The sequence below is a fragment of the Brienomyrus brachyistius genome, unplaced genomic scaffold (assembly GCF_023856365.1).
Source record: "Brienomyrus brachyistius isolate T26 unplaced genomic scaffold, BBRACH_0.4 scaffold314, whole genome shotgun sequence".
Classification (NCBI taxonomy): Eukaryota; Metazoa; Chordata; class Actinopteri; order Osteoglossiformes; family Mormyridae; genus Brienomyrus; species Brienomyrus brachyistius.
The window spans coordinates 2,866-21,011 of record NW_026042589.1 but is presented as its reverse complement, the minus strand read 5'-3'; the positions used below and the strand labels follow the sequence as shown (position 1 = coordinate 21,011).

At 45.7% G+C, this 18,146-nt stretch overlaps 1 protein-coding gene across 3 annotated transcripts; it reads right to left on the bottom strand.

Moving 5' to 3' along the window:
- Positions 1–245: 245 nt before the first annotated feature.
- Positions 246–16,312, bottom strand: acss2 (acyl-CoA synthetase short chain family member 2). Of its 3 annotated transcripts, none has more exons than XM_049005453.1 (19): positions 15,440–16,312; positions 14,438–14,633; positions 9,205–9,296; positions 8,591–8,694; positions 8,208–8,280; positions 7,895–7,970; positions 7,238–7,355; positions 7,015–7,059; positions 5,137–5,274; positions 4,866–5,036; positions 4,638–4,771; positions 4,118–4,250; positions 3,921–3,977; positions 3,709–3,789; positions 3,155–3,263; positions 2,988–3,056; positions 2,654–2,830; positions 2,479–2,553; positions 246–1,974 (listed from the first exon to the last, which is right to left on the bottom strand). In XM_049005453.1, the coding sequence occupies exons 1-19, from the start codon at positions 15,561–15,563 to the stop codon at positions 1,850–1,852; spliced, it is 2,097 nt and encodes a 698-aa protein (XP_048861410.1). In that variant the 5' UTR covers positions 15,564–16,312; the 3' UTR covers positions 246–1,849. The 3 variants fall into 3 exon arrangements, with proteins under 3 accessions (XP_048861410.1, XP_048861411.1, XP_048861412.1); XM_049005454.1 differs by having other exon boundaries at positions 7,015–7,056; XM_049005455.1 differs by lacking the exon at positions 7,015–7,059 and having other exon boundaries at positions 15,440–16,310.
- Positions 16,313–18,146: the final 1,834 nt, after the last annotated feature.

Genomic DNA, 18,146 nt, shown 5'->3' with positions numbered 1-18,146 from the left:
CATTGCCACCTGGTGGACAGTTTGAGTTAGAAGAGACAGGCAGTTACAGAACACATACGCTGTTTTGCGGGACTTCTGTATAATTTATACCACCATTCCCTGCAAGTAACAGTTCATTGGGCTGAGGGCGTCTCACTGACGGGAGGTAGCGGTTACAAATCAGGATACCGACTAGAGGAGAGTGAGGATTAAATTAGTGGATCCAGTCAATAGAATAAATAATGACAACACACAGCCAAGGGCAATTTCAATTTTTAATCCAATTTTTATTAATTTTAATAAAAGATGACATCTCGTTACGATGGAAATGCATTTGCTACTGGTTCCTAAAACTCCCAGTACCGTGATATTGTCACCGGGTCCTGGCGTGACTCGCTCTCCATATCATAAAGAGCACCAGCGAGAGTGTATGGCAAAAGAATGGAGACTTTAAAATGGCCGTAAGTACACTTAGGAAACGAAAAAAAAACACGATTAAAAATTTAAAAAAAAATTATTCAATGTTTATTTTTCAGTAGCGGTTATTCTGTGAACACCCCAGCACAAACCTCGAAAACAGACACAGTAATGCATAACATTCTGTCAGAAACAAAACGTTTCTTAGCGTTGCAGATTTCTTCCTACAGCAGGTCACTCTATATGGCTTGCGCTTTCGTAGGGGTGGGACCCAAAGGCCAATCTGCATCTTGTGTATGTTCAGGCAAACAACACGGGAAAACGCAAGTTAAATGGTTTACCGGCACAACTGCCAAATACCTTAGATAATATGGTTTAAAAAGCCCTAAATAATTCATATGCAGACAAAAATGATAAAATACATTCTGCACGGGTTCATCACCTGTATATACCCAGACAGACACAGACACTGAACTGGCTTATTTCTGCAAAAACATCAAGCCAGAGGAGTGTAACATATTAAAAAAGGGTGTGTGTGTGTGTGTGGGGGGGGGGGGGGGGGGAGTGGTAACAAATATCAAAGTCAAACAGTGCACCAACCAGAGTCCAGTGCTGTCATTGCATAATATGGCTTTGGGTCACCGTGTTTCTGTAATGAACCAGTAGGTTAGCAACGAAAAAATTTTATTTAAAACAAAAAAACAAAGTCACCTGGAGACAAAACATATCGATGACGCTACGCGCAAAGACCCATAAATGCAACTCACTGGATTCATCAACTTTCATTTGGGTAACTCATCGATTCTACTCCCTTCTGAGATGACTGATAAAAAGGGTTTTGGCGGGAACACTTCCAGCCGGTCATACGGCGAGTGACTGGAAGATGTAGAGAGCAGAATCTGTTTTTATTCAACCAGTCGATCCGTGGGCTCCACTGAACCAGAAAACGGAGTGATTCTGAAACGTATTTATCAGCAACAAAGGTGATACACAAGGTGCAAGGAGATACAACCAGATTCGACAAAAATGCAGAATGCACGAATGAGCCAAACCACACAGAAAAATCACTCCGAGCGCCCGAAATAGCAAGGACGTAAGTATGTTCCAGCGCGCCAATAATCCCCACAATCTCACATATTAAACAGCAGTAGAGATTATTTCTAAATTAGGTTTGGCAGGAGGAGAAGAGGAGGGTAATGTGTAGGCATATTGACACACACGCAAGCGCACACACATACGCCAATCCACAAGGCCGTTTTAAACAAAAAGCTAAACGTCTTTAAAAAAGAAAAAAAATAACCCAATAAAAAAAATAAAAGGCTAGCCTACTGTTCTTCACAGGGAAGCAGATGCTAATTATCTGCCCCCCCCTTTCTTCATCGCTACTTCACCCTGAGAAGGGCTCCCCCACTTAGTCGAGCCTCAGTCCTGCAGGCGGCCAACTGCTCCCGGGTCAGACCGTGCAGCAGCGGTTCTGGAATAGCTGCTCGATGACGGTGCTGTCAGCCAGCGTGGACACGTCCCCCAGGTCCCGCTCGTTACGGGCGATCTTGCGTAGAACCCGGCGCATGATCTTCCCTGCAGTGACGGGTCGGGGGTGTGGCAACCAAAACCAATAAGCAAACGGAAAAAGCAAAAAGAACCACAGGTGGCATTTCTGCATGCGGCGCTGGGGCTTAGGGTCTGTGCCCCGAAGGTTGCTGGTTCAAATCCCACGGCAGGCAGAGCAATTATATCACTGACAAGCACCTAAGCTAAGCCCTTCAACCCCAAAACTCAATTTTGTATAGAAATGGCACATATACATATCAATGTCATCATATAACCAGCATATTAAACATGTCGAGTAAGTACAGGAGTTAATCTTTCTTAAACCAGAATCTTCCAAGTGAAAGCGGACCGGAGGTAGAAACCCCCAAATTAAGGCAGGAGATGATGCTGGGTTTCACTGGAGGTCAACATAACTAACCCGTGTAACCACTGCGGATATCAGCAGACCTGCTGACCTCCAACGACCTCCCTGACCATGTCCGCAGCTCAGGGCGAGTTTCCACGAAACAGGAAGTGGAGGTGAGGTCTCACCTGATCTTGTTTTTGGGAGCGCCGGAGCATTCTGCATGTAGTCCGGTGTGGCGATGGCACCGATCTTCTCCCGCACTGTCAGAGAGGGATATTAATCTCACCACACAGATAAAACCATGCGCGTCTACGGGACGGGGTCCGTCCCCGAGCCTGAATACTGTGACCGAGCGGGTACCCTTCTTCTTGAGCTCGGCCTCCAGGGCGGCGCCGTACTCGCAGCCATCCTTCAGCGTGACAAAGCAGTAGAGGCTCTCGCCCTTCACGGGATGGGGGTGGCTGACCACAGCTGCCTCGGCCACCGCCTCGTGCTCCACCAGCGCCGATTCCACCTCCGCCGTGCTCAGCAGGTGCCCTGAGAGTCACGGTCAGCATTTCCATGACAACCCACCGTGACAGGAGTCGACACCCACGATAAGCCTAACCTGACATACGGCCTGAATACTGTAACTCAGGTGTACTTATGATGAATGGCTACATTTCGCCATTTAGCGCCGGCTAACAGGCCTCACCGGACACGTTCAGCATGTCGTCGATTCTCCCTGTGATCCACAAGTACCCATCCTTATCCCGCCTGCAACCTGAGGAACCCAAATCAGAAGTCATATTGGTCTCATGTCACACCCCCCCCCATAGAAAACCAGAGCATAAACATGGCGCCCCCAGCCTGGGGCCTCACCGTCTCCGGTGACATAGTAGCCTGGGAATTTCTTGAAGTACGTGGTCTCAAACCTCTCTTGGTTTCCGTAGACTGTCCTCATGACACCAGGCCAGGGCTGTTTGAAAACCTGACAGCACACAGGCGTTCAGCGCGTTGCCAGGAATCCCCCCCCCACGCGTCTCCCCAGGCACCCCTCCAAGAGCGATGGCAGGCATTTAGTGGCACTCAATCTGGGCAGCGGCGATACGGGCCATTTAAAGTAAACAGGCCGCCAGCTGTTCAGGTTCCCACTGCTCACAGACTCACTGTAAGCACTGCGTTAACGCCAACGTTTAAAACAGTTGCCATCGTTCCGGTTAGCAGATAGCATTGAATTTAGCAGCCACTGTTAGCATTAGCGGCTATCATTCAATTTAGCGAAATTTAGTTTAGAAGTTAATGTTCCCATTATGTCTTCCGTGTAAAAATACATCAAGGTTCTCATTAGCAACTACAGTTCAGTTTAGCAGCTACCATGTCGTCATTGCCATTTACAAGACATTGCTGAAATTAGCGGCTATCATTTACGTTACCAGGTATCCCTCGTTTGGTCCTTCTAGCTCCTCCCCCGACTCATTCAAAATGGCCGGAACGACGCCAAAGAAAGGAAAAGTCTGCAAAGAAGAAAAAAAAAGACAAACAAATGACCAAACTGTACCAAGGACTATCTGGGACTCCAGGTTTTGGAGAGAATTTGCATTTTTTGGCCAACTTAATTTTAGGATGGCGATGGAGGAGGACATACTGCTGAGCCAGGCTTCAGAGGGGTGGCAGCTGGCAGCGGAGTCAAAACATGCCCCCCCTGGGGTAGGGAAGAGGCAGAGTCAGGAAACAGCACCGCCCCGCGGAGCCCAGTACTAGCCTGTGCTAAGCTTTAGCCATCTCATTAAGAACCAGACGCATTAACTCTAAACGAAGCAGGTGTAGATACACGGCGCTCACCGTCTCCGTCTGCCAGAAGGTGTCCACCACGGGGCAGCGCTTCTCCCCGACCACGTTGTAGTACCACAGCCAGGCCTCCGGGTTGATGGGCTCCCCGACCGTGCCCAGTACCTTCAGCGACTTCCGGGTAAATCTGCGGGGGAGGCCGAAACATTCTGTGAGCGTGGAGGAGCAGCTACGCCTAAACACGGTGCAGCACACAGTACTGAAGTCCATCGTGTATTCAAAACTCTGTGTCGAACAGCCATTATAAGGGCGCAAACTGGCAACATCCTACCTAGAGAATGAGACCCATCCAAGCAAGTCAAAGTCAAGTCAACGGCAACTTCGCTGTCATTGTGCACGTTGCACGACAAAATGCTACGAGAACCTAACGCGCAAAACTGCAGGAAGAATGCGACTCCAAGGAGGACAGGACTAAGAAATATAAATCCTCCAATCCAAGGTCCCCCCATTTACGCATCTGAGGAATCTCCGGCACCTCGTACGATGATATTCCTGCACACCATGAGACACTCACCTGCGGACGGGCTCGTCTCCGAACTTCATCAGCATGCGGATGGCGGTGGGTGCCGTGTAGAACTTGGTCACCCGGTACTTATCGACGATTTCCCACATCCGGCTCACGTCTGGGTAGGTGGGCAGGCCCTCGAACTGAGACGAGTCACAGTGGCGATTGCGCCAAATCAGATCACGTGACCCGGCTATAGGCAGCAAGAGTGACGACGGGCAGGGAGAGTCATCTTACCAACACACTGGTGGCCCCGTTGGCCAACGGCCCGTAGGTGATGTAGGAGTGCCCGGTGATCCAGCCGATGTCGGCCGTGCACCAGTAGACGTCCTGAGGCTGGTAGTCGAACACGTACTTGAAGGTACACGCTGTGTAGAGCATGTAGCCGCTGATGGTGTGTAGGACACCCTGGTCGGGAGGAGAGTGGAGTCACTACACCTAAAATCTTCCCACCATCTTTTCACTTGATGTCGCGCTTCGAGCATGGGGGGGGGGGGCAGCGGCGTACCTTGGGCTTGCCAGTGGAGCCACTGGTGTAGAGGATGAAAAGCGGGTCTTCCGACTCGCACCATTCAGGATCGCACTCGTCTGAGGCGTCCTCGACCAGCGTGTGCCAGCAGAGGTCCACCTCGGGGTTCCAGGGAATCTGCGGGGACCGGAGCAGGCCGGCGTTAGCTGCCGAAACTGACCAAGAGGTCAGGATACCTCCATCACACACCGCGCTTGGCGTGAACCCCACCGCGGGTAACAAGATGCACACTGTCCTGGGCAAGTCTCAGGCTGCCAAAGAAAAATGCGTAAGTCTATTTATCTGGGTAGTAAGTGTGCGTTTGCTTAGGAAAAAAAACACATGATTTAGGATGAGAATATGCAGCGATATGAACAGCGCTTCAGGTCCCAAACTCTCCTCAGGGGCACCTCAGCCATTTCAAGTATTCGTTAAATTTCACCATTAGCTCAATTAATTACTTGGGTAACTTGGTGAGATATCGATTAGCCAAATATGGTATGTTAGTGCCCAAGTCAGCAAATACATGGCTGTACTGGTCGTGACTTTCCTCACTTGTATGACTGCGAAAAGAGGTTTGGAGACGGCTAAGCTAACACACTGATTTTCTTCAACAGCCTTTTGCGCAGAACTGTATAAAAACCACAAACGGTTTTTATATGATCTGCTTCCTCAGACACACAATCCCTGAAGCTGGCTGGAGTTTCACGCGTGTGGGAGTTTAATTTAAACAAAAATGTTCTGAGGATAGGAGGTCGGTTCAAGCAACTAGAGGTGGTGGGACCAAGACATCTGATTGGCTGGTCCCACCTCCTGTACGATGTGATTGGTTCTCTCTCTGTACCAATCATTTTTCATTCTGCCCTCAGAACATTTTTGTACAAGTAAAACCCCCATAAGTGAGTTCCACAACTGTTATGGATGATAATTATACATATTATAATTCATTTCAAAAGAGGATGAAAGCGCAGAGAGGTAAAGTACAGACTAAAGGCAGAAAATGAAACGGCTCGTGATTGGCCGGCTCGAATGCAGCATCGTTAGTAATACAGCGCATCTGATGTTAATCCGCAAATGCGGCGCTTAAGAGGGAAAGAAAATCAAACGTTTTGTAAGAGTACAAATCAAAACAGTCAAGTGGGAGCATTCAGCCAACTAATCTGTGTATAATTGTTAAAACCACACGGCAGTTCCTGGGACTTCACTGCAAATTCAGCAAAGGAGCCTGAATTTTCCCAAGAATCCAGGTTAAATGGCCAAGAGGACAGGAAGGACAGACAGTCTCAACTGCTTAAACAGGATAGCTGGACATTTCTATCCTGTCCAGGACACAAGTCCTCAACCCGGATAGAAATGTCCCCCCCATTTAAACCGGCTGTCCATTAGCAACAGGGCATAGAAACATATTTTGCTCAGTCAGATGTTCAATTTATGGCAAAATCATCATCGTTTTAGCGATCATCTACAGGGAGCTGTAGGTCATTCTACGATAAATTCTGGTTCGGTTAGGATTATGGTTAATAGAAATATAATTTTTTAGTATGGTTATGACCACAGATTACCGTGTTACTAAGTAACATTGGTGAAGTTGGTGGAACAGAAAGAAACCGGTGTGTATTTGACAGGCTAGTAAATAACAGCGCAACTCTCTTAGGAATCTGGACCAGTTTCCGGGAATTTCAAGCCGTACTGCGGAATGACGGCGGGTTTGAGATGGCGGAGAATCCGTCGATCTCCGTTCCCCGAGCCGTTTCTACGCCCTGGTGGTCAGCAAGAGAACTGCACAGGCGTAACTAAGCATGCTCTCAGACTACACTAGCTGGAAGCACGTCGGGGGGGGGGGGGGGGAACGGCGGGAATCTGCCGGAGCGGGAATACCTGGGGGAGGGGGCGGGCTTTCTTTACGGTCTCTTTGCGTTCCTGCTGTTAAAGCCAAAGGTTAATGGAAAAGGATTTTCAGTTTAAGACGACAATCAGAGACCGAAACGTCGTTAGCATGAAGCCTGACCACTCATTAAACACGGACTCGGAGGCGACGTGGAGGTTCAGTGACAGCGAGAGCCTCTCCACGACCCAGTCAGTACCTGGCTGTGGCTCTCACCTGTAGGTTGGGGCAGGTCCGCTTCGCGGGGGGGGACTGGGAGCCCAGGGCTGGTGAGGGGGCAGAGCACTCTTTGGACAGATGCTTCAACATGATGCACTTCTGTATGGAGAAGTTTCTGGAAACGACACGGTAAAATCTTTATACGCAAAAAAATACATAGTGTATTAGCCATGGTCAATTTTTCATGTCTTAAAATCTGTCTGTTGGATCGTAATGGCCAATTAACGGGAGAGTAGGAGGGACTAATTATCCTCCATAACTAGGATTCTGGGTATTCCTAAGCAGCAGTTCCCAACTGCATCCCACAGACAGACGCAAAATTTGGAAATTGGAGCGCGCAGTCAAATAGATCGATCTGAATCTAGTTTTCCAAATCCAGACTTAGCAAAAACTTTTGAAAACTTATTTCATGAGCCTCCCTAGAAGTCGGACATTTTACTACGCGACTTAAAAACAACACAGACCTGACAGCGACAGCAAAATCTAACTAGTGCATCTAGAACATTCTGTGTCCGAGCACCTACTGAGCAGAAGCAGACCAATAACAGACAGAGAAGAGATTAATGAAAGAAAACTGATGAGATGTATGAGGTCTGTGGTGGGGGCCGAGGATCAGGGGCTTGTGTTTGGGGTCCCCAGCCCCCGAATCCTTACTTTTCTTTGCATTTCTCCAAAGCGTCGTCTGCGATCACCTTCAAACTGATCAGTTTGTCCCCTCGGTAAAATCCATCTGCGGGGGGGAATAAAGGAATTAAAGGGAAGGAGCCCACAGAGAGTGAAGAATGGGGTGAAAAGACAAACTTATCAATTACTTTATGAAGCAGATCACATGTATAACTGCCTGGGGGGTAATATTTATTTTAAGGTCTGAAGAAGTAGAGCAGCTATACAAGAGGAGAAGTGAACCATCTGAATCGGGACAACAGCGGGATGGGAGACGGCAGCGGCCCAGGGACGTGATTCGCACCTGCAGTGATGAGCAGAGAGCACTGCGAGTCCAGGATCCTCTCTGACAGCGACTCGGCGGAAAAGCCAGCAAACTGAGCAGGGAGATGCACATCAGAGCCTCGTGTCACATACACCTCCATCCATCCATCCATCCCCAATCGCAGGGTCACCCTCCCTCCATCCGGAGGAACCATACGAAGCAAGACTAGCATTTTAATAAAGCATTTTAAAAATATATTTCCAAATTCTAGTAATTAAATGACCCCCGCTGTTATTGGTTAACATGACGCACTGTAGATTGATTTGTGTGTGAAAACAGTTTTTGGGCTGCAGAAGTTATGATGACGGCTCAGGCTGATGGGTTCGGATCCCCCTGCGGTTTCGAAGCACCCGCTCACTCACCACGATGGAGTGGACCGCCCCGATGCGGGCACAGGCCAGCATGGCCACCACCAGCTCCACGATCATGGGCATGTAGATGGAGATGCGGTCACCCTTCTTCACACCTGTGGGAGCGTGTGCACACACACAGTTAATTTACAGTAGCAGTCATACAAGTGAGGAAAGCTTGGTGTCAAAGCACAGGGTCAGCCATCACCCAGTGTCCCTGGAGTAGTTACAAGCCATGCTCCAGGACCCAAGAGTTACTGTATGATTTGAACCCACGACCTTCTGGATGCAGGACTACATGCCTAACCTACTGAGCTATGCACAACCCACTTAATCACAGTCTGGATAAAGGGCCTTGCTCAAGGGCCGAACAGTGACATGCTTAATCTACTAGTCATGGGATTCGAACCCACAACCTTCCCTGTACTTCCAACCAACATAGGCACCACTGTGCACATAACCCGGCCCCTTGTTCCCCCTCACACAGCACCCCCCTCGGCCAAATTTCCAGTGTCCATCCCACCAGTGCCTGTCAATTCACAGCATACATCTGTCCCAAAACATCAAATCAGCCGTTTATTCCTGTCACTATAAAGAGCAGGCAAGGATACGGAGGGGGTCCATACCCAGAGACTTCAGGACATTGGCGAGCTTGCAGACACGCTGGAGCAGCTCCCTGTAGGTGATCTTCAGCTCATCCCCTGGTTCATTGCCCTCCCTGAAGATCAGGACAAAGCCACCGTTAATCACCTGCTTTCGACTGGTTAACATCACAAGGAGCAGTGATGTCACATCCTGGAGTCTTTCATTCTGCATTCTTAGCTGATGTGGTCACCGGCATGAAAGACAGTTTGGGTTTTTAAAGGTTACAAGAGAAGGGAGGGTGTAAAAATTCAAAATAAAACCCATTTCAAATGAGGAGGAAAATGATTCGCGTCAAACTATTTATAAGCCAAATTCAAATCTGCATGAACAGAATATTTGTTCAAGAAACTGAAAAGGCCGTCGATATGAGCTGATTAAAATAACGAATTCTACAGACAACCCCCCCCCCCACCAGGATACAGATAAAGTGACCAAGGTGACCCACGGCTTCTCTTTCTAAAATAAGCTTCTCTTAGCCTGCAGTGACTCCCAAATTATTTTAATGCTGTCAACTGGATAAAAATATAACAGGAACTGACAAAACAACCAGCGATTAACAGTGGTGATCCTCTGAACAGGAGCTGGAGCTGAAGTTGGTACCTCTGCACTGCAAAGTATTTTACCGGGGGGCACTGCCACCTACAACAGAGGAATTTTATTGCAAATCATTATTTACATTTTATTAACAGAAGCGTTTATCCAAGGCGACGTACTCTTAAATTAAATACTGGGGGTCCAGTCCCTCCACTACCCAGGCCTCTGGTTAAAATCCGTGCTCAGGGGCCGACCCTGGGTTTAAAACCAATACCCTTCCTCTGACTGGCACTGCATCCTAACCAGCTGACCCACACACTACCTCAGTCAGAAAAACATCAGGGGCCGGTTCCACAAAACACCTTTAGTTAAGATTTTCGTTAAATTCTGAGTTAAAGTTTCCTTAACATGAAGTCAGCAGCTCAGAACACCCTTAAGTCTTCTCCTTAACATTTACTTAGATAAAGAAAATGAACACAGCCTGTGAAGAAAGTTCTGCGACTGTGATTAACCCCGTGGATACGAATAATGATAATCAATTGATTCTGCATTGTAGATTTGACCGGTAATTGACTTATGATTTTATTTATGCAGCCCATGACAGGTTTATAATTCATTACTAAATCTGGCTAGTGGATCGATCTTTCGGCTTCACGGAATAAATATCGTAGAAAACTCAAAAAAAAAAAAACTTAGTAGCATTATCCTGCTAACACTTGCTGCTGGTAAGTTTCACCCTGGGCAACGGCAATATTAGACAGAAGTACATCGGTTATCATTGAATTATCCAATGTAGAAATATGCAGACTCATGCAAAACTGCATCAATGTATTTAGCGTAACTGAGATGCAACAATAAATATCTGCTCGATTTTTCCTGTATTACTCTTTTCCCAGAACTTTCATGTATCTCCCAAGTTAGCGCTGCTACTTGTCGTAACCATTCAGCAAAGTTTATTGCCTTTTGCGCCACTGAGTAGTTCTCAATTGAGCGAAAAGTACCTATTCTTAGCGAACACAATACACCAGCGGGAACCGCCCATCGTCAGAGAAGGATAAAGTGGTGAGGAAATCTGGCTTTTTAAAACCCGTTTATATTCACCAGACGAATAACCTGTTTGTTTCAACATTGTCATCAGTGCATATTTTAGTTACATTTGTTTTAGTTAACGTCACACAGAAACCCTTTGTCGGGCTACGTTTTTGTCTAAATTTTTGTCAATTAAATTAAAACTGGAGGCAATAAGGACCACAAGCAGCAAGCAATCAAATGGTCTCCATGGGAACTGTACAATTTTACTGCTGTAAAATGTCTTTCAATGCTGTAAATCCCTTAAGGATTTTTTTCTTAACTAACGAAACCTTTTAAGGCATACGCTAAAATAAAAACCTCAGCTAAGGAAGAATTAAACCTTAGGTGTCATACTTAAGCAAAACTGAAGGGGATTTCGTACAGCCGGGCCCAGAACTTTAATCCCAACATACATAGAAAAATGAAGACTAAATAATATAAAAAGTAACTATTTCAACTATAGTTGTCGTCATATTAACCCTGGGCTGGAGGATTTCACTCCAACGATCAGATTGGCATCACATGCAAAAACCAATGGCTCCCCCTGGTGTTTCTCAATGACCTCAGAGTGCAGTGAAATTCCTGGCAGCTTTAGGTGCCAAGGAGGCGTGAAAGGCCCTTCTCCACAAAGCACAAACTGGGCTCAAGTTAACTGGGAGAGAGATCAGTGCGTCCCCAGCACACTGGAGGGAGACGAACTGCTAATCTCTGCCTGTTTGCAACACCGTCACGCTCACCATGCTCTGTAAACAGCAGAGTTATTATCGTTCACGAAAACTAACAAAAGTAACGAAAAGCAAATGTGAAAAACATAAAAACAAGGCTTCATGAAATAACTAACAAACTGCATTGTACGTTTACAAAACTAAAAATACAAGCATGGTGACAGAGTTAAGGTTTAAACTCGAACCCGCTTTCTGGAGTACTTCAGTAGCTTATAGATACGCTTGTCCCCACATAGATCCTCAAGCGAGAATGCCAGGGAGGTAAACCCGAGATTAATGGTTCGGGTTTAAACCTTAACTATGACACCGCGGTAAAGTTAACTTTATATTCAGGTTTCAGGCTGTAAAATCGTTCAACGAAAGCAGGCAACCCTTTGGTTTGATTTCTTTACGGGCGAATTTGAATTAACATTTCAGTGTCTGTGTGTGCACTGCAAAAGCCCAGCTCTCTTGTTTACCATCACTGGCAGTGGATGGAGACAGTGCAATTATTAATAAATACATATAAAAACACATATATGAGTTACACCGTGTGCATTGTCCCCCATAGTTTAATGCTAAAAGCTCATTTAACTGGACACGTCTGCATCACTCAGTTTTATACTTATTATTCCGCAAATAAATTCTATGTTTGGTACTTTAAATGGACACAGTCCGGTCATTATTAGTAACGCAAAAGTATTGTGAGGGATCACAAAAGTCCATCTGAACTTTGTGAGATCTTGCAAAATTCCATTTTTCCCCCCACAACCACCATTTTTCACCGGCCTTCTCTCTGACTCTAACAAAAAGTGAAAATGAAATAAAAGCTATTGAAAAGGAAAAGCTATTATAATCTTGGTCACCAGGCACACAGGACTAGCCAGTTACGCGCTTACTTACCCAAGATTCTGCAATACTCACAACATTAAAATGTTTACAATGCACTGTGTTTACGTACCTGTCATAACCATCATTGAATCTATCGTCTTATTTGCTATTTAATTGTGCTCTGACTTTAGCACCTCAATTTGTTTGTTTACTGTTTACCAGTTGGCAGAAGGAAGAAGATTTTCACTGCATAGTGTGACCGTTTACTGTGCACATGACAGAAAACTGAGGGGTCAGGTGGCCAATCAAGGTGCACCTGTGATGTCACAGACAGCCAGGGGGGGGGCTGGGGGGCCTTGCCCGTAGCGAATACACAGCCATGCTGAATAGAGGCGTCCAAATTTAGCTTACGAAACGATTTAGTGAAGGACGCGTCCAGCGTCCGCCAAAATGCCTGCAGGTTACACACGCCGGAGCAAATTCCTTTGACACTTTTTTCCCTGTCTGGGGCTATTAATACCCCGCGGGAGGGCAGTTTGGAGACGGTGGTTGCCCAGGCCAAGCCGTCAGGACACCTACCCACATGCTGACATTCATTACTGAGATTATTTCAGGGCTTAAAAATAAGCAAATCAACGAGGGGGGGGGGGGGGGGGGGGGATGACTCTGGAGATTCAAGGTTTCGAAAGCTTTGTCATTTGTACGAGTACATTGAGATGTTTGCTTGTGTACCTCCCTGCAGAGAAAAATGGCATAATCATCTACGGAACTGATGCTGGACTGCTCTAGTGCACGGAAAAACAGCCACACCTCCAGACCCTGCCCCCCCCCTCGAGAGCATGCTGTTCACTGGGGTTTTCGTAAAATAAAAACGAGAAGGAAGGGATGGTGATTGGTCCATGAATCTCCCCGGGTGATGAAAGTCCACGGCAACCGGAATCTGAACGGTTGTTTACTTTCATTACAAAAAAAAAAAACCGACATCTGCGACTGTCCCAGAGTCAGAGATAAGGCCTGTATAGGCAAACTGTGCACGTTTCAAATATTTTGCTCCAAAACAGCAAAACGGTAAGCGCAGAAAAGCCCCATTTAATAGCAAGCACATTGGGGTACAGAAAGCTAATCCATACTCACCTGCTGTTAATTGTTACCATTAAAAGGAAAAAAAGACTAATCCTTGTTAAGATCAGCTACCTTCTGCACTGTCTATTAAGGTGCATGTACTAACACATTAAGCTGTGAGGTTAAGTACCAAGTTCATAGGTATAGCAGCTGTGAAACACGTGGGGACTTGAACCAACAACCTTCAGGGCATGTCGTTAACTTTTTGACCCAATAATGCACCAGGCACAGATTAACAGCACAAGTTTGCTGGGACAAAAGAATGTTGCAGAACAACAAACTGAAAATGAACCCTAAAATTTTATTTCCTATGAGACAACTGAGAAAATAATATTACTTGTCTGAGCCCACAATTCTGCCATGAACAGCCTCATGGGGGGGGGGGGGGGGCTAAAATAATCATGATCTTGCCTAGCAGTCAGCCAATTCTGATGACTCTTAATATAACTAGCAACTATGGCTATATTCATGGCAAGAGCATATGGGTATTACGCCAGCTTGAGTATCCAAAAAAAGCTTAAAACTTCCTGGTAACTTTGCCTAATAAAGTTAAAAGGAGGACAATGTCAAAACTGTTTGACGTTTAAATGATTGTTACACGTAAGACATACAGGTGCATCATCACCAGTAAGTAAAAACACGTTTATCAGCTTGGTTTGCCCCATACAACACCTTGCAGAGGTATCTGGCCTTGTAAAGAACTGACTGGCCAATTTAGTGTGTCTATTTTTAAAGGATGGCAGATTACAGTAGTCAGAACTGAACTCTCGACAAACTGGTCAAGAGTTCGGCCCCTTAACCTGTTTATCACCCACTGCCAATCACAGCAGACTGCACCTAGCAGCCAAATCAGAGCAAACAATGCGTCAAATAATGCACCGAATCGCCTGGCCCACAAAGACAGGTGGAAATGAAGGGTGCAGCCCGCAGTTCTCTCTGCTTACAGACTCACCAGAAAAACGCTACCTTGTCCCCCAGCTTCTTCTCATGGATGTTTCGGTCCAGCAGGTTGTAGCAGATGTTGGTGGTGGCCCCGTCCATGAACTTCACATACACCTTGCCCTTGGTCACGTCAAAGTTGTAGTCCAGGAAGGGGCCCGTGTGCTTGGACTTCCAGAAGTAGCCTTTGGCAACATCACCCCAGAATTCTGAACACAAGCACAGAGAGTGAATGAGCGGAGACTGGCCACAAAAAAGAAGAGAAGATGTAGTAATGCAGCAGCTCTGCGGAACACGGTGCCCATAGTCAGATGGTGGCCGGTTCAAATCCCGTGGACAATGGTGTAACCATTTGCCTACTGGGCTCTCCCAGCAAGGCCCCTAACCCCACAAAAAATGCACCAGAGCACTGAATAGGAGAGACAAGAATTCCTATTTACTTAAAGAAACAGCGAAAAAAAGTATCACGTGTATAATTATTACGAAGTGGAATGACATAGGGAATCTCATTTGAATGAGTGTCCCTTTAGAAACCAATTATAAAGGCTTACGGCGGCTACCCAGAATTGCAAGAGATCACAGAGAAATTTAACAAAAGTAGAAAACAGCACATACCTCAGACATATATAACTCCAACAGATACTCAGTTATGCCCTTAGATATCAGGGAGACACACATTTAATATTATATCCCCAATAACGCTGTAGAAAAACAAGTGTATCGATTCCACAGGATAGTGATAAAAATTATCGTCACAAAGCTTTCAACTCCTATCAAAGTGTAAATCTGCGTATTTATTGATGACATTCGACAATATAATGATGATTAAATTACCGATAAATAATCAGTGCGTAAACAGCGTACTCTTCACAAAAAGAAAATATTAAACTGGGAAAAAGTCACCGGCTTGGGAGGGACACGTTCTTTTCACACCAGGTAGGTTATTGTTTTTAATGCAGATTTCATTCATTCAGTCCTCACTGCTTGGAGCATGAAGCCCCAAAACTGCACTCACCCGTAGGGTTTTCCACCGACTTCAGGTAAAGCTCCTTGTACTTCTCGAAGCTGGGGACGTGCGATTCTTTCTTTAAGTCGTGCACCAGGTACACGTCCTCCCTGGGAGCTTTGTCCGGAATCATCCTGGCCTCCCCAGTGCTCAGTGAGCGGCCGATTTAAAACTGCGGACAGGGTGCAAACAAAAAAAGCGGGTGGGGGTGGCTCAGGACTGGCAGATCGCGTCCTCCACACTTATCACGGATATCAGTACCCGGAGCGGACGAGCGCACTTCCTCATTCAGGTAACCGATTACCGCGGGATTGCTGGAGTCATACGGAACGCGTGTGCGATCGCGGACGGAAGGAGGGATCTGCGGATGTATGAATGGACCGACCCGGGGGAGGGGGACTCCAATCTCCAACACCGCCAACTCGTCCTAAAACGCACGCTGGCCCCCCGACTTATAAGGAAGAAAACGGCGTAGTTACAAAGATGTCAGGTTCACTGCAAAATATCCGTGCATGCTGGCTGCATGTTTTTAAAGGTGGAATTATATAACGACTACATATACTAGCCAATAAACAAAAAAGGACTATTCATCCAGCACCCAAAATAGATGCAATTGCGGGGAAACGAGGCCGCCTTCTTTAGGAGGCTGCGGGCTCTGTTAGTTATACGCACCAGCGAGGAAACTAGACTCAGATTTAGAGTTAACGGAAAACAAACGCGTATTTAAATATGATTACACATATTAGATCAGATCATGAATGTTGGTGTTTGAAGAATTTAATTAAAGCAGCGCTCTATGCCCCCAAGCAATAAAGCTCCTTCCGCGAGAGCTCAGAGAACTCGAGCCAACGACGGGCCAGGCGGAGCCTCGCTGCTGCCATGACTGGGCGTGGCCTATCCGCTCTCCTCCAATCACGACCCATAACGTACGATGACGCGCTGGGTTTTCAAACAGCTCTTAAAGCGATAGTGCATTTGGCGAGAGCACGAGTTATCGTTGTGTTGCGTAAAGCTTCTTCCTGCGTTTCACTGTTGTGTCATTTTGTAACCAGATGAACAACTGTGGTGGTTAATGTGTGCGAGGAGTTGTTTTGCTGGACATCGGAGCTGGTGGATGTTTAATTTTGCGTTACATTTTAATGCAATGCTAGTTTTCACGTTGACAGTTTGCAACAACTTGCTGAGCCTTACTACTATTAAAACGTGCCATATTTGTGTTCTGAAGTTTAAATGTGGATTTTTTTCATTGAAAATCAAAAGTCACATTTGTCCTGTAAATTACGTCACTCCAGTGAAATTTCATTTCCTGTTACGCGATTGCAGGTCAAGGTCTTTCACAAAACATTGCACTGAATTATTAACAGACCTTTGTTCTCGCCACTGACTTCGCCCTTCAAAGACAAACTGTTAGTGAGATTTACTGATTATTACCTTAAACACCTGTACCGACTGTAGTGTGCTAATACCTAATATCGTTGGTTCGAATCCCACGGAGAATCGTATTTGTCTTCGAGCTTAAAGGTTTTCTTTTTTTTTACTATGTTCCACTTTTCTTCGAAATATTATTTCTTCTGACAAAAAATAAGAAAATATGTATTGTGATACTAGCATGTTTCAGCTATATTTATATAATTTGGATGAAACGCGGACGTTTTAGCGTGAACAGCAGTGTGACGTTGATAAGTTTGTGGTCTAGTAAAATATTTCACACACTTAACAGCTGGGAGTCTTGCACATCCGCGATAAGCGCAGAAACAGAAGATGTCATTTCCATGTAAAATTCCCGTTTTTCGCAATATCAAAGATTCACCGAAACGTAAACTCACGCTGATAGTATTAAACCACGTCATCGTCTACTCAATATGAAGCCTTTTGCTCGTTTGTCAAAAAATTAAAAAATAACCAACAGTGAAGTTTCAAAACAGACTGCCTAAAGGATATTTAAACTAAATACGATTTAGTACAGAGAGTAACCCCGCAGTACAGAGAGACCGTGCAAACTCCACACACACAGAACAAAGATTTGACTTCTCAAGCCTGAGGGTGTGAAGCACCAGTGTTATGCAAGAGTCACCCCGCCACCCAGCATCCACTTTTTCTTTTAACTTCTGCTTTTACACAAGATTAATTGCTGTTATATATATCGCTTAAAAATCTTAAATTGACTCAAGGGAGTTCCTAGCTTTTGAAAAGATCTATAGTTTACCTGGGGCTTGACTTTTTTTTTTACTTTTGAGGGAAGATTGGCATCGGGGCTAAAATACTCGGCGCTACAGCCCAAAGTGATCAGACCTAACGACGCCCATGAATGTGACTTAAATATATTTAATGAATACAGGCAGTCCTCAGGTTACGATCTGTCTTTAAGTAAAATTTGTCGGAACAATAATAATACAGTAGGCGTGTATAATAATAATTATTATTATTATACACCTCTCGTATTAGCGGGTGATACGTTCCATGGATAACAGTGAACCATCCGCGGACCCCATATATTAAGTGCTGTGGTTAAATGCCAGCCCCATTCATGCACTTACATATAGTAATTCATAAATTAGGCACAGTAAAACATCACTACCTTTAAATACAGTAGTAGTCTGCATTGTTGCTGTATGCTCTCTAGAATGAAAGGAGTACTGCCGTTTTAACCTCTATTCTCAAGACGGTAGAGCAATAAAAAATATTATAAAGGGATGACGAAACAATGAGAACCTCG

Coding starts and splice junctions, on each gene's coding strand:
- acss2 (XM_049005453.1), bottom strand. CDS start 15,563: ATGATTCCGGACAAAGCTCCCAGGGAGGACGTGTACCTGGTGCACGAC. Junction 14,634..15,439: donor GTCGGTGGAAAACCCTACGG/GTGAGTGCAGTT, acceptor GCTTGTGTTCAG/AATTCTGGGGTGATGTTGCC. Junction 3,264..3,708: donor GACCAAACGAGGGATACCTG/GTAACGTAAATG, acceptor GTGTGCTGTCAG/GTTTTCAAACAGCCCTGGCC.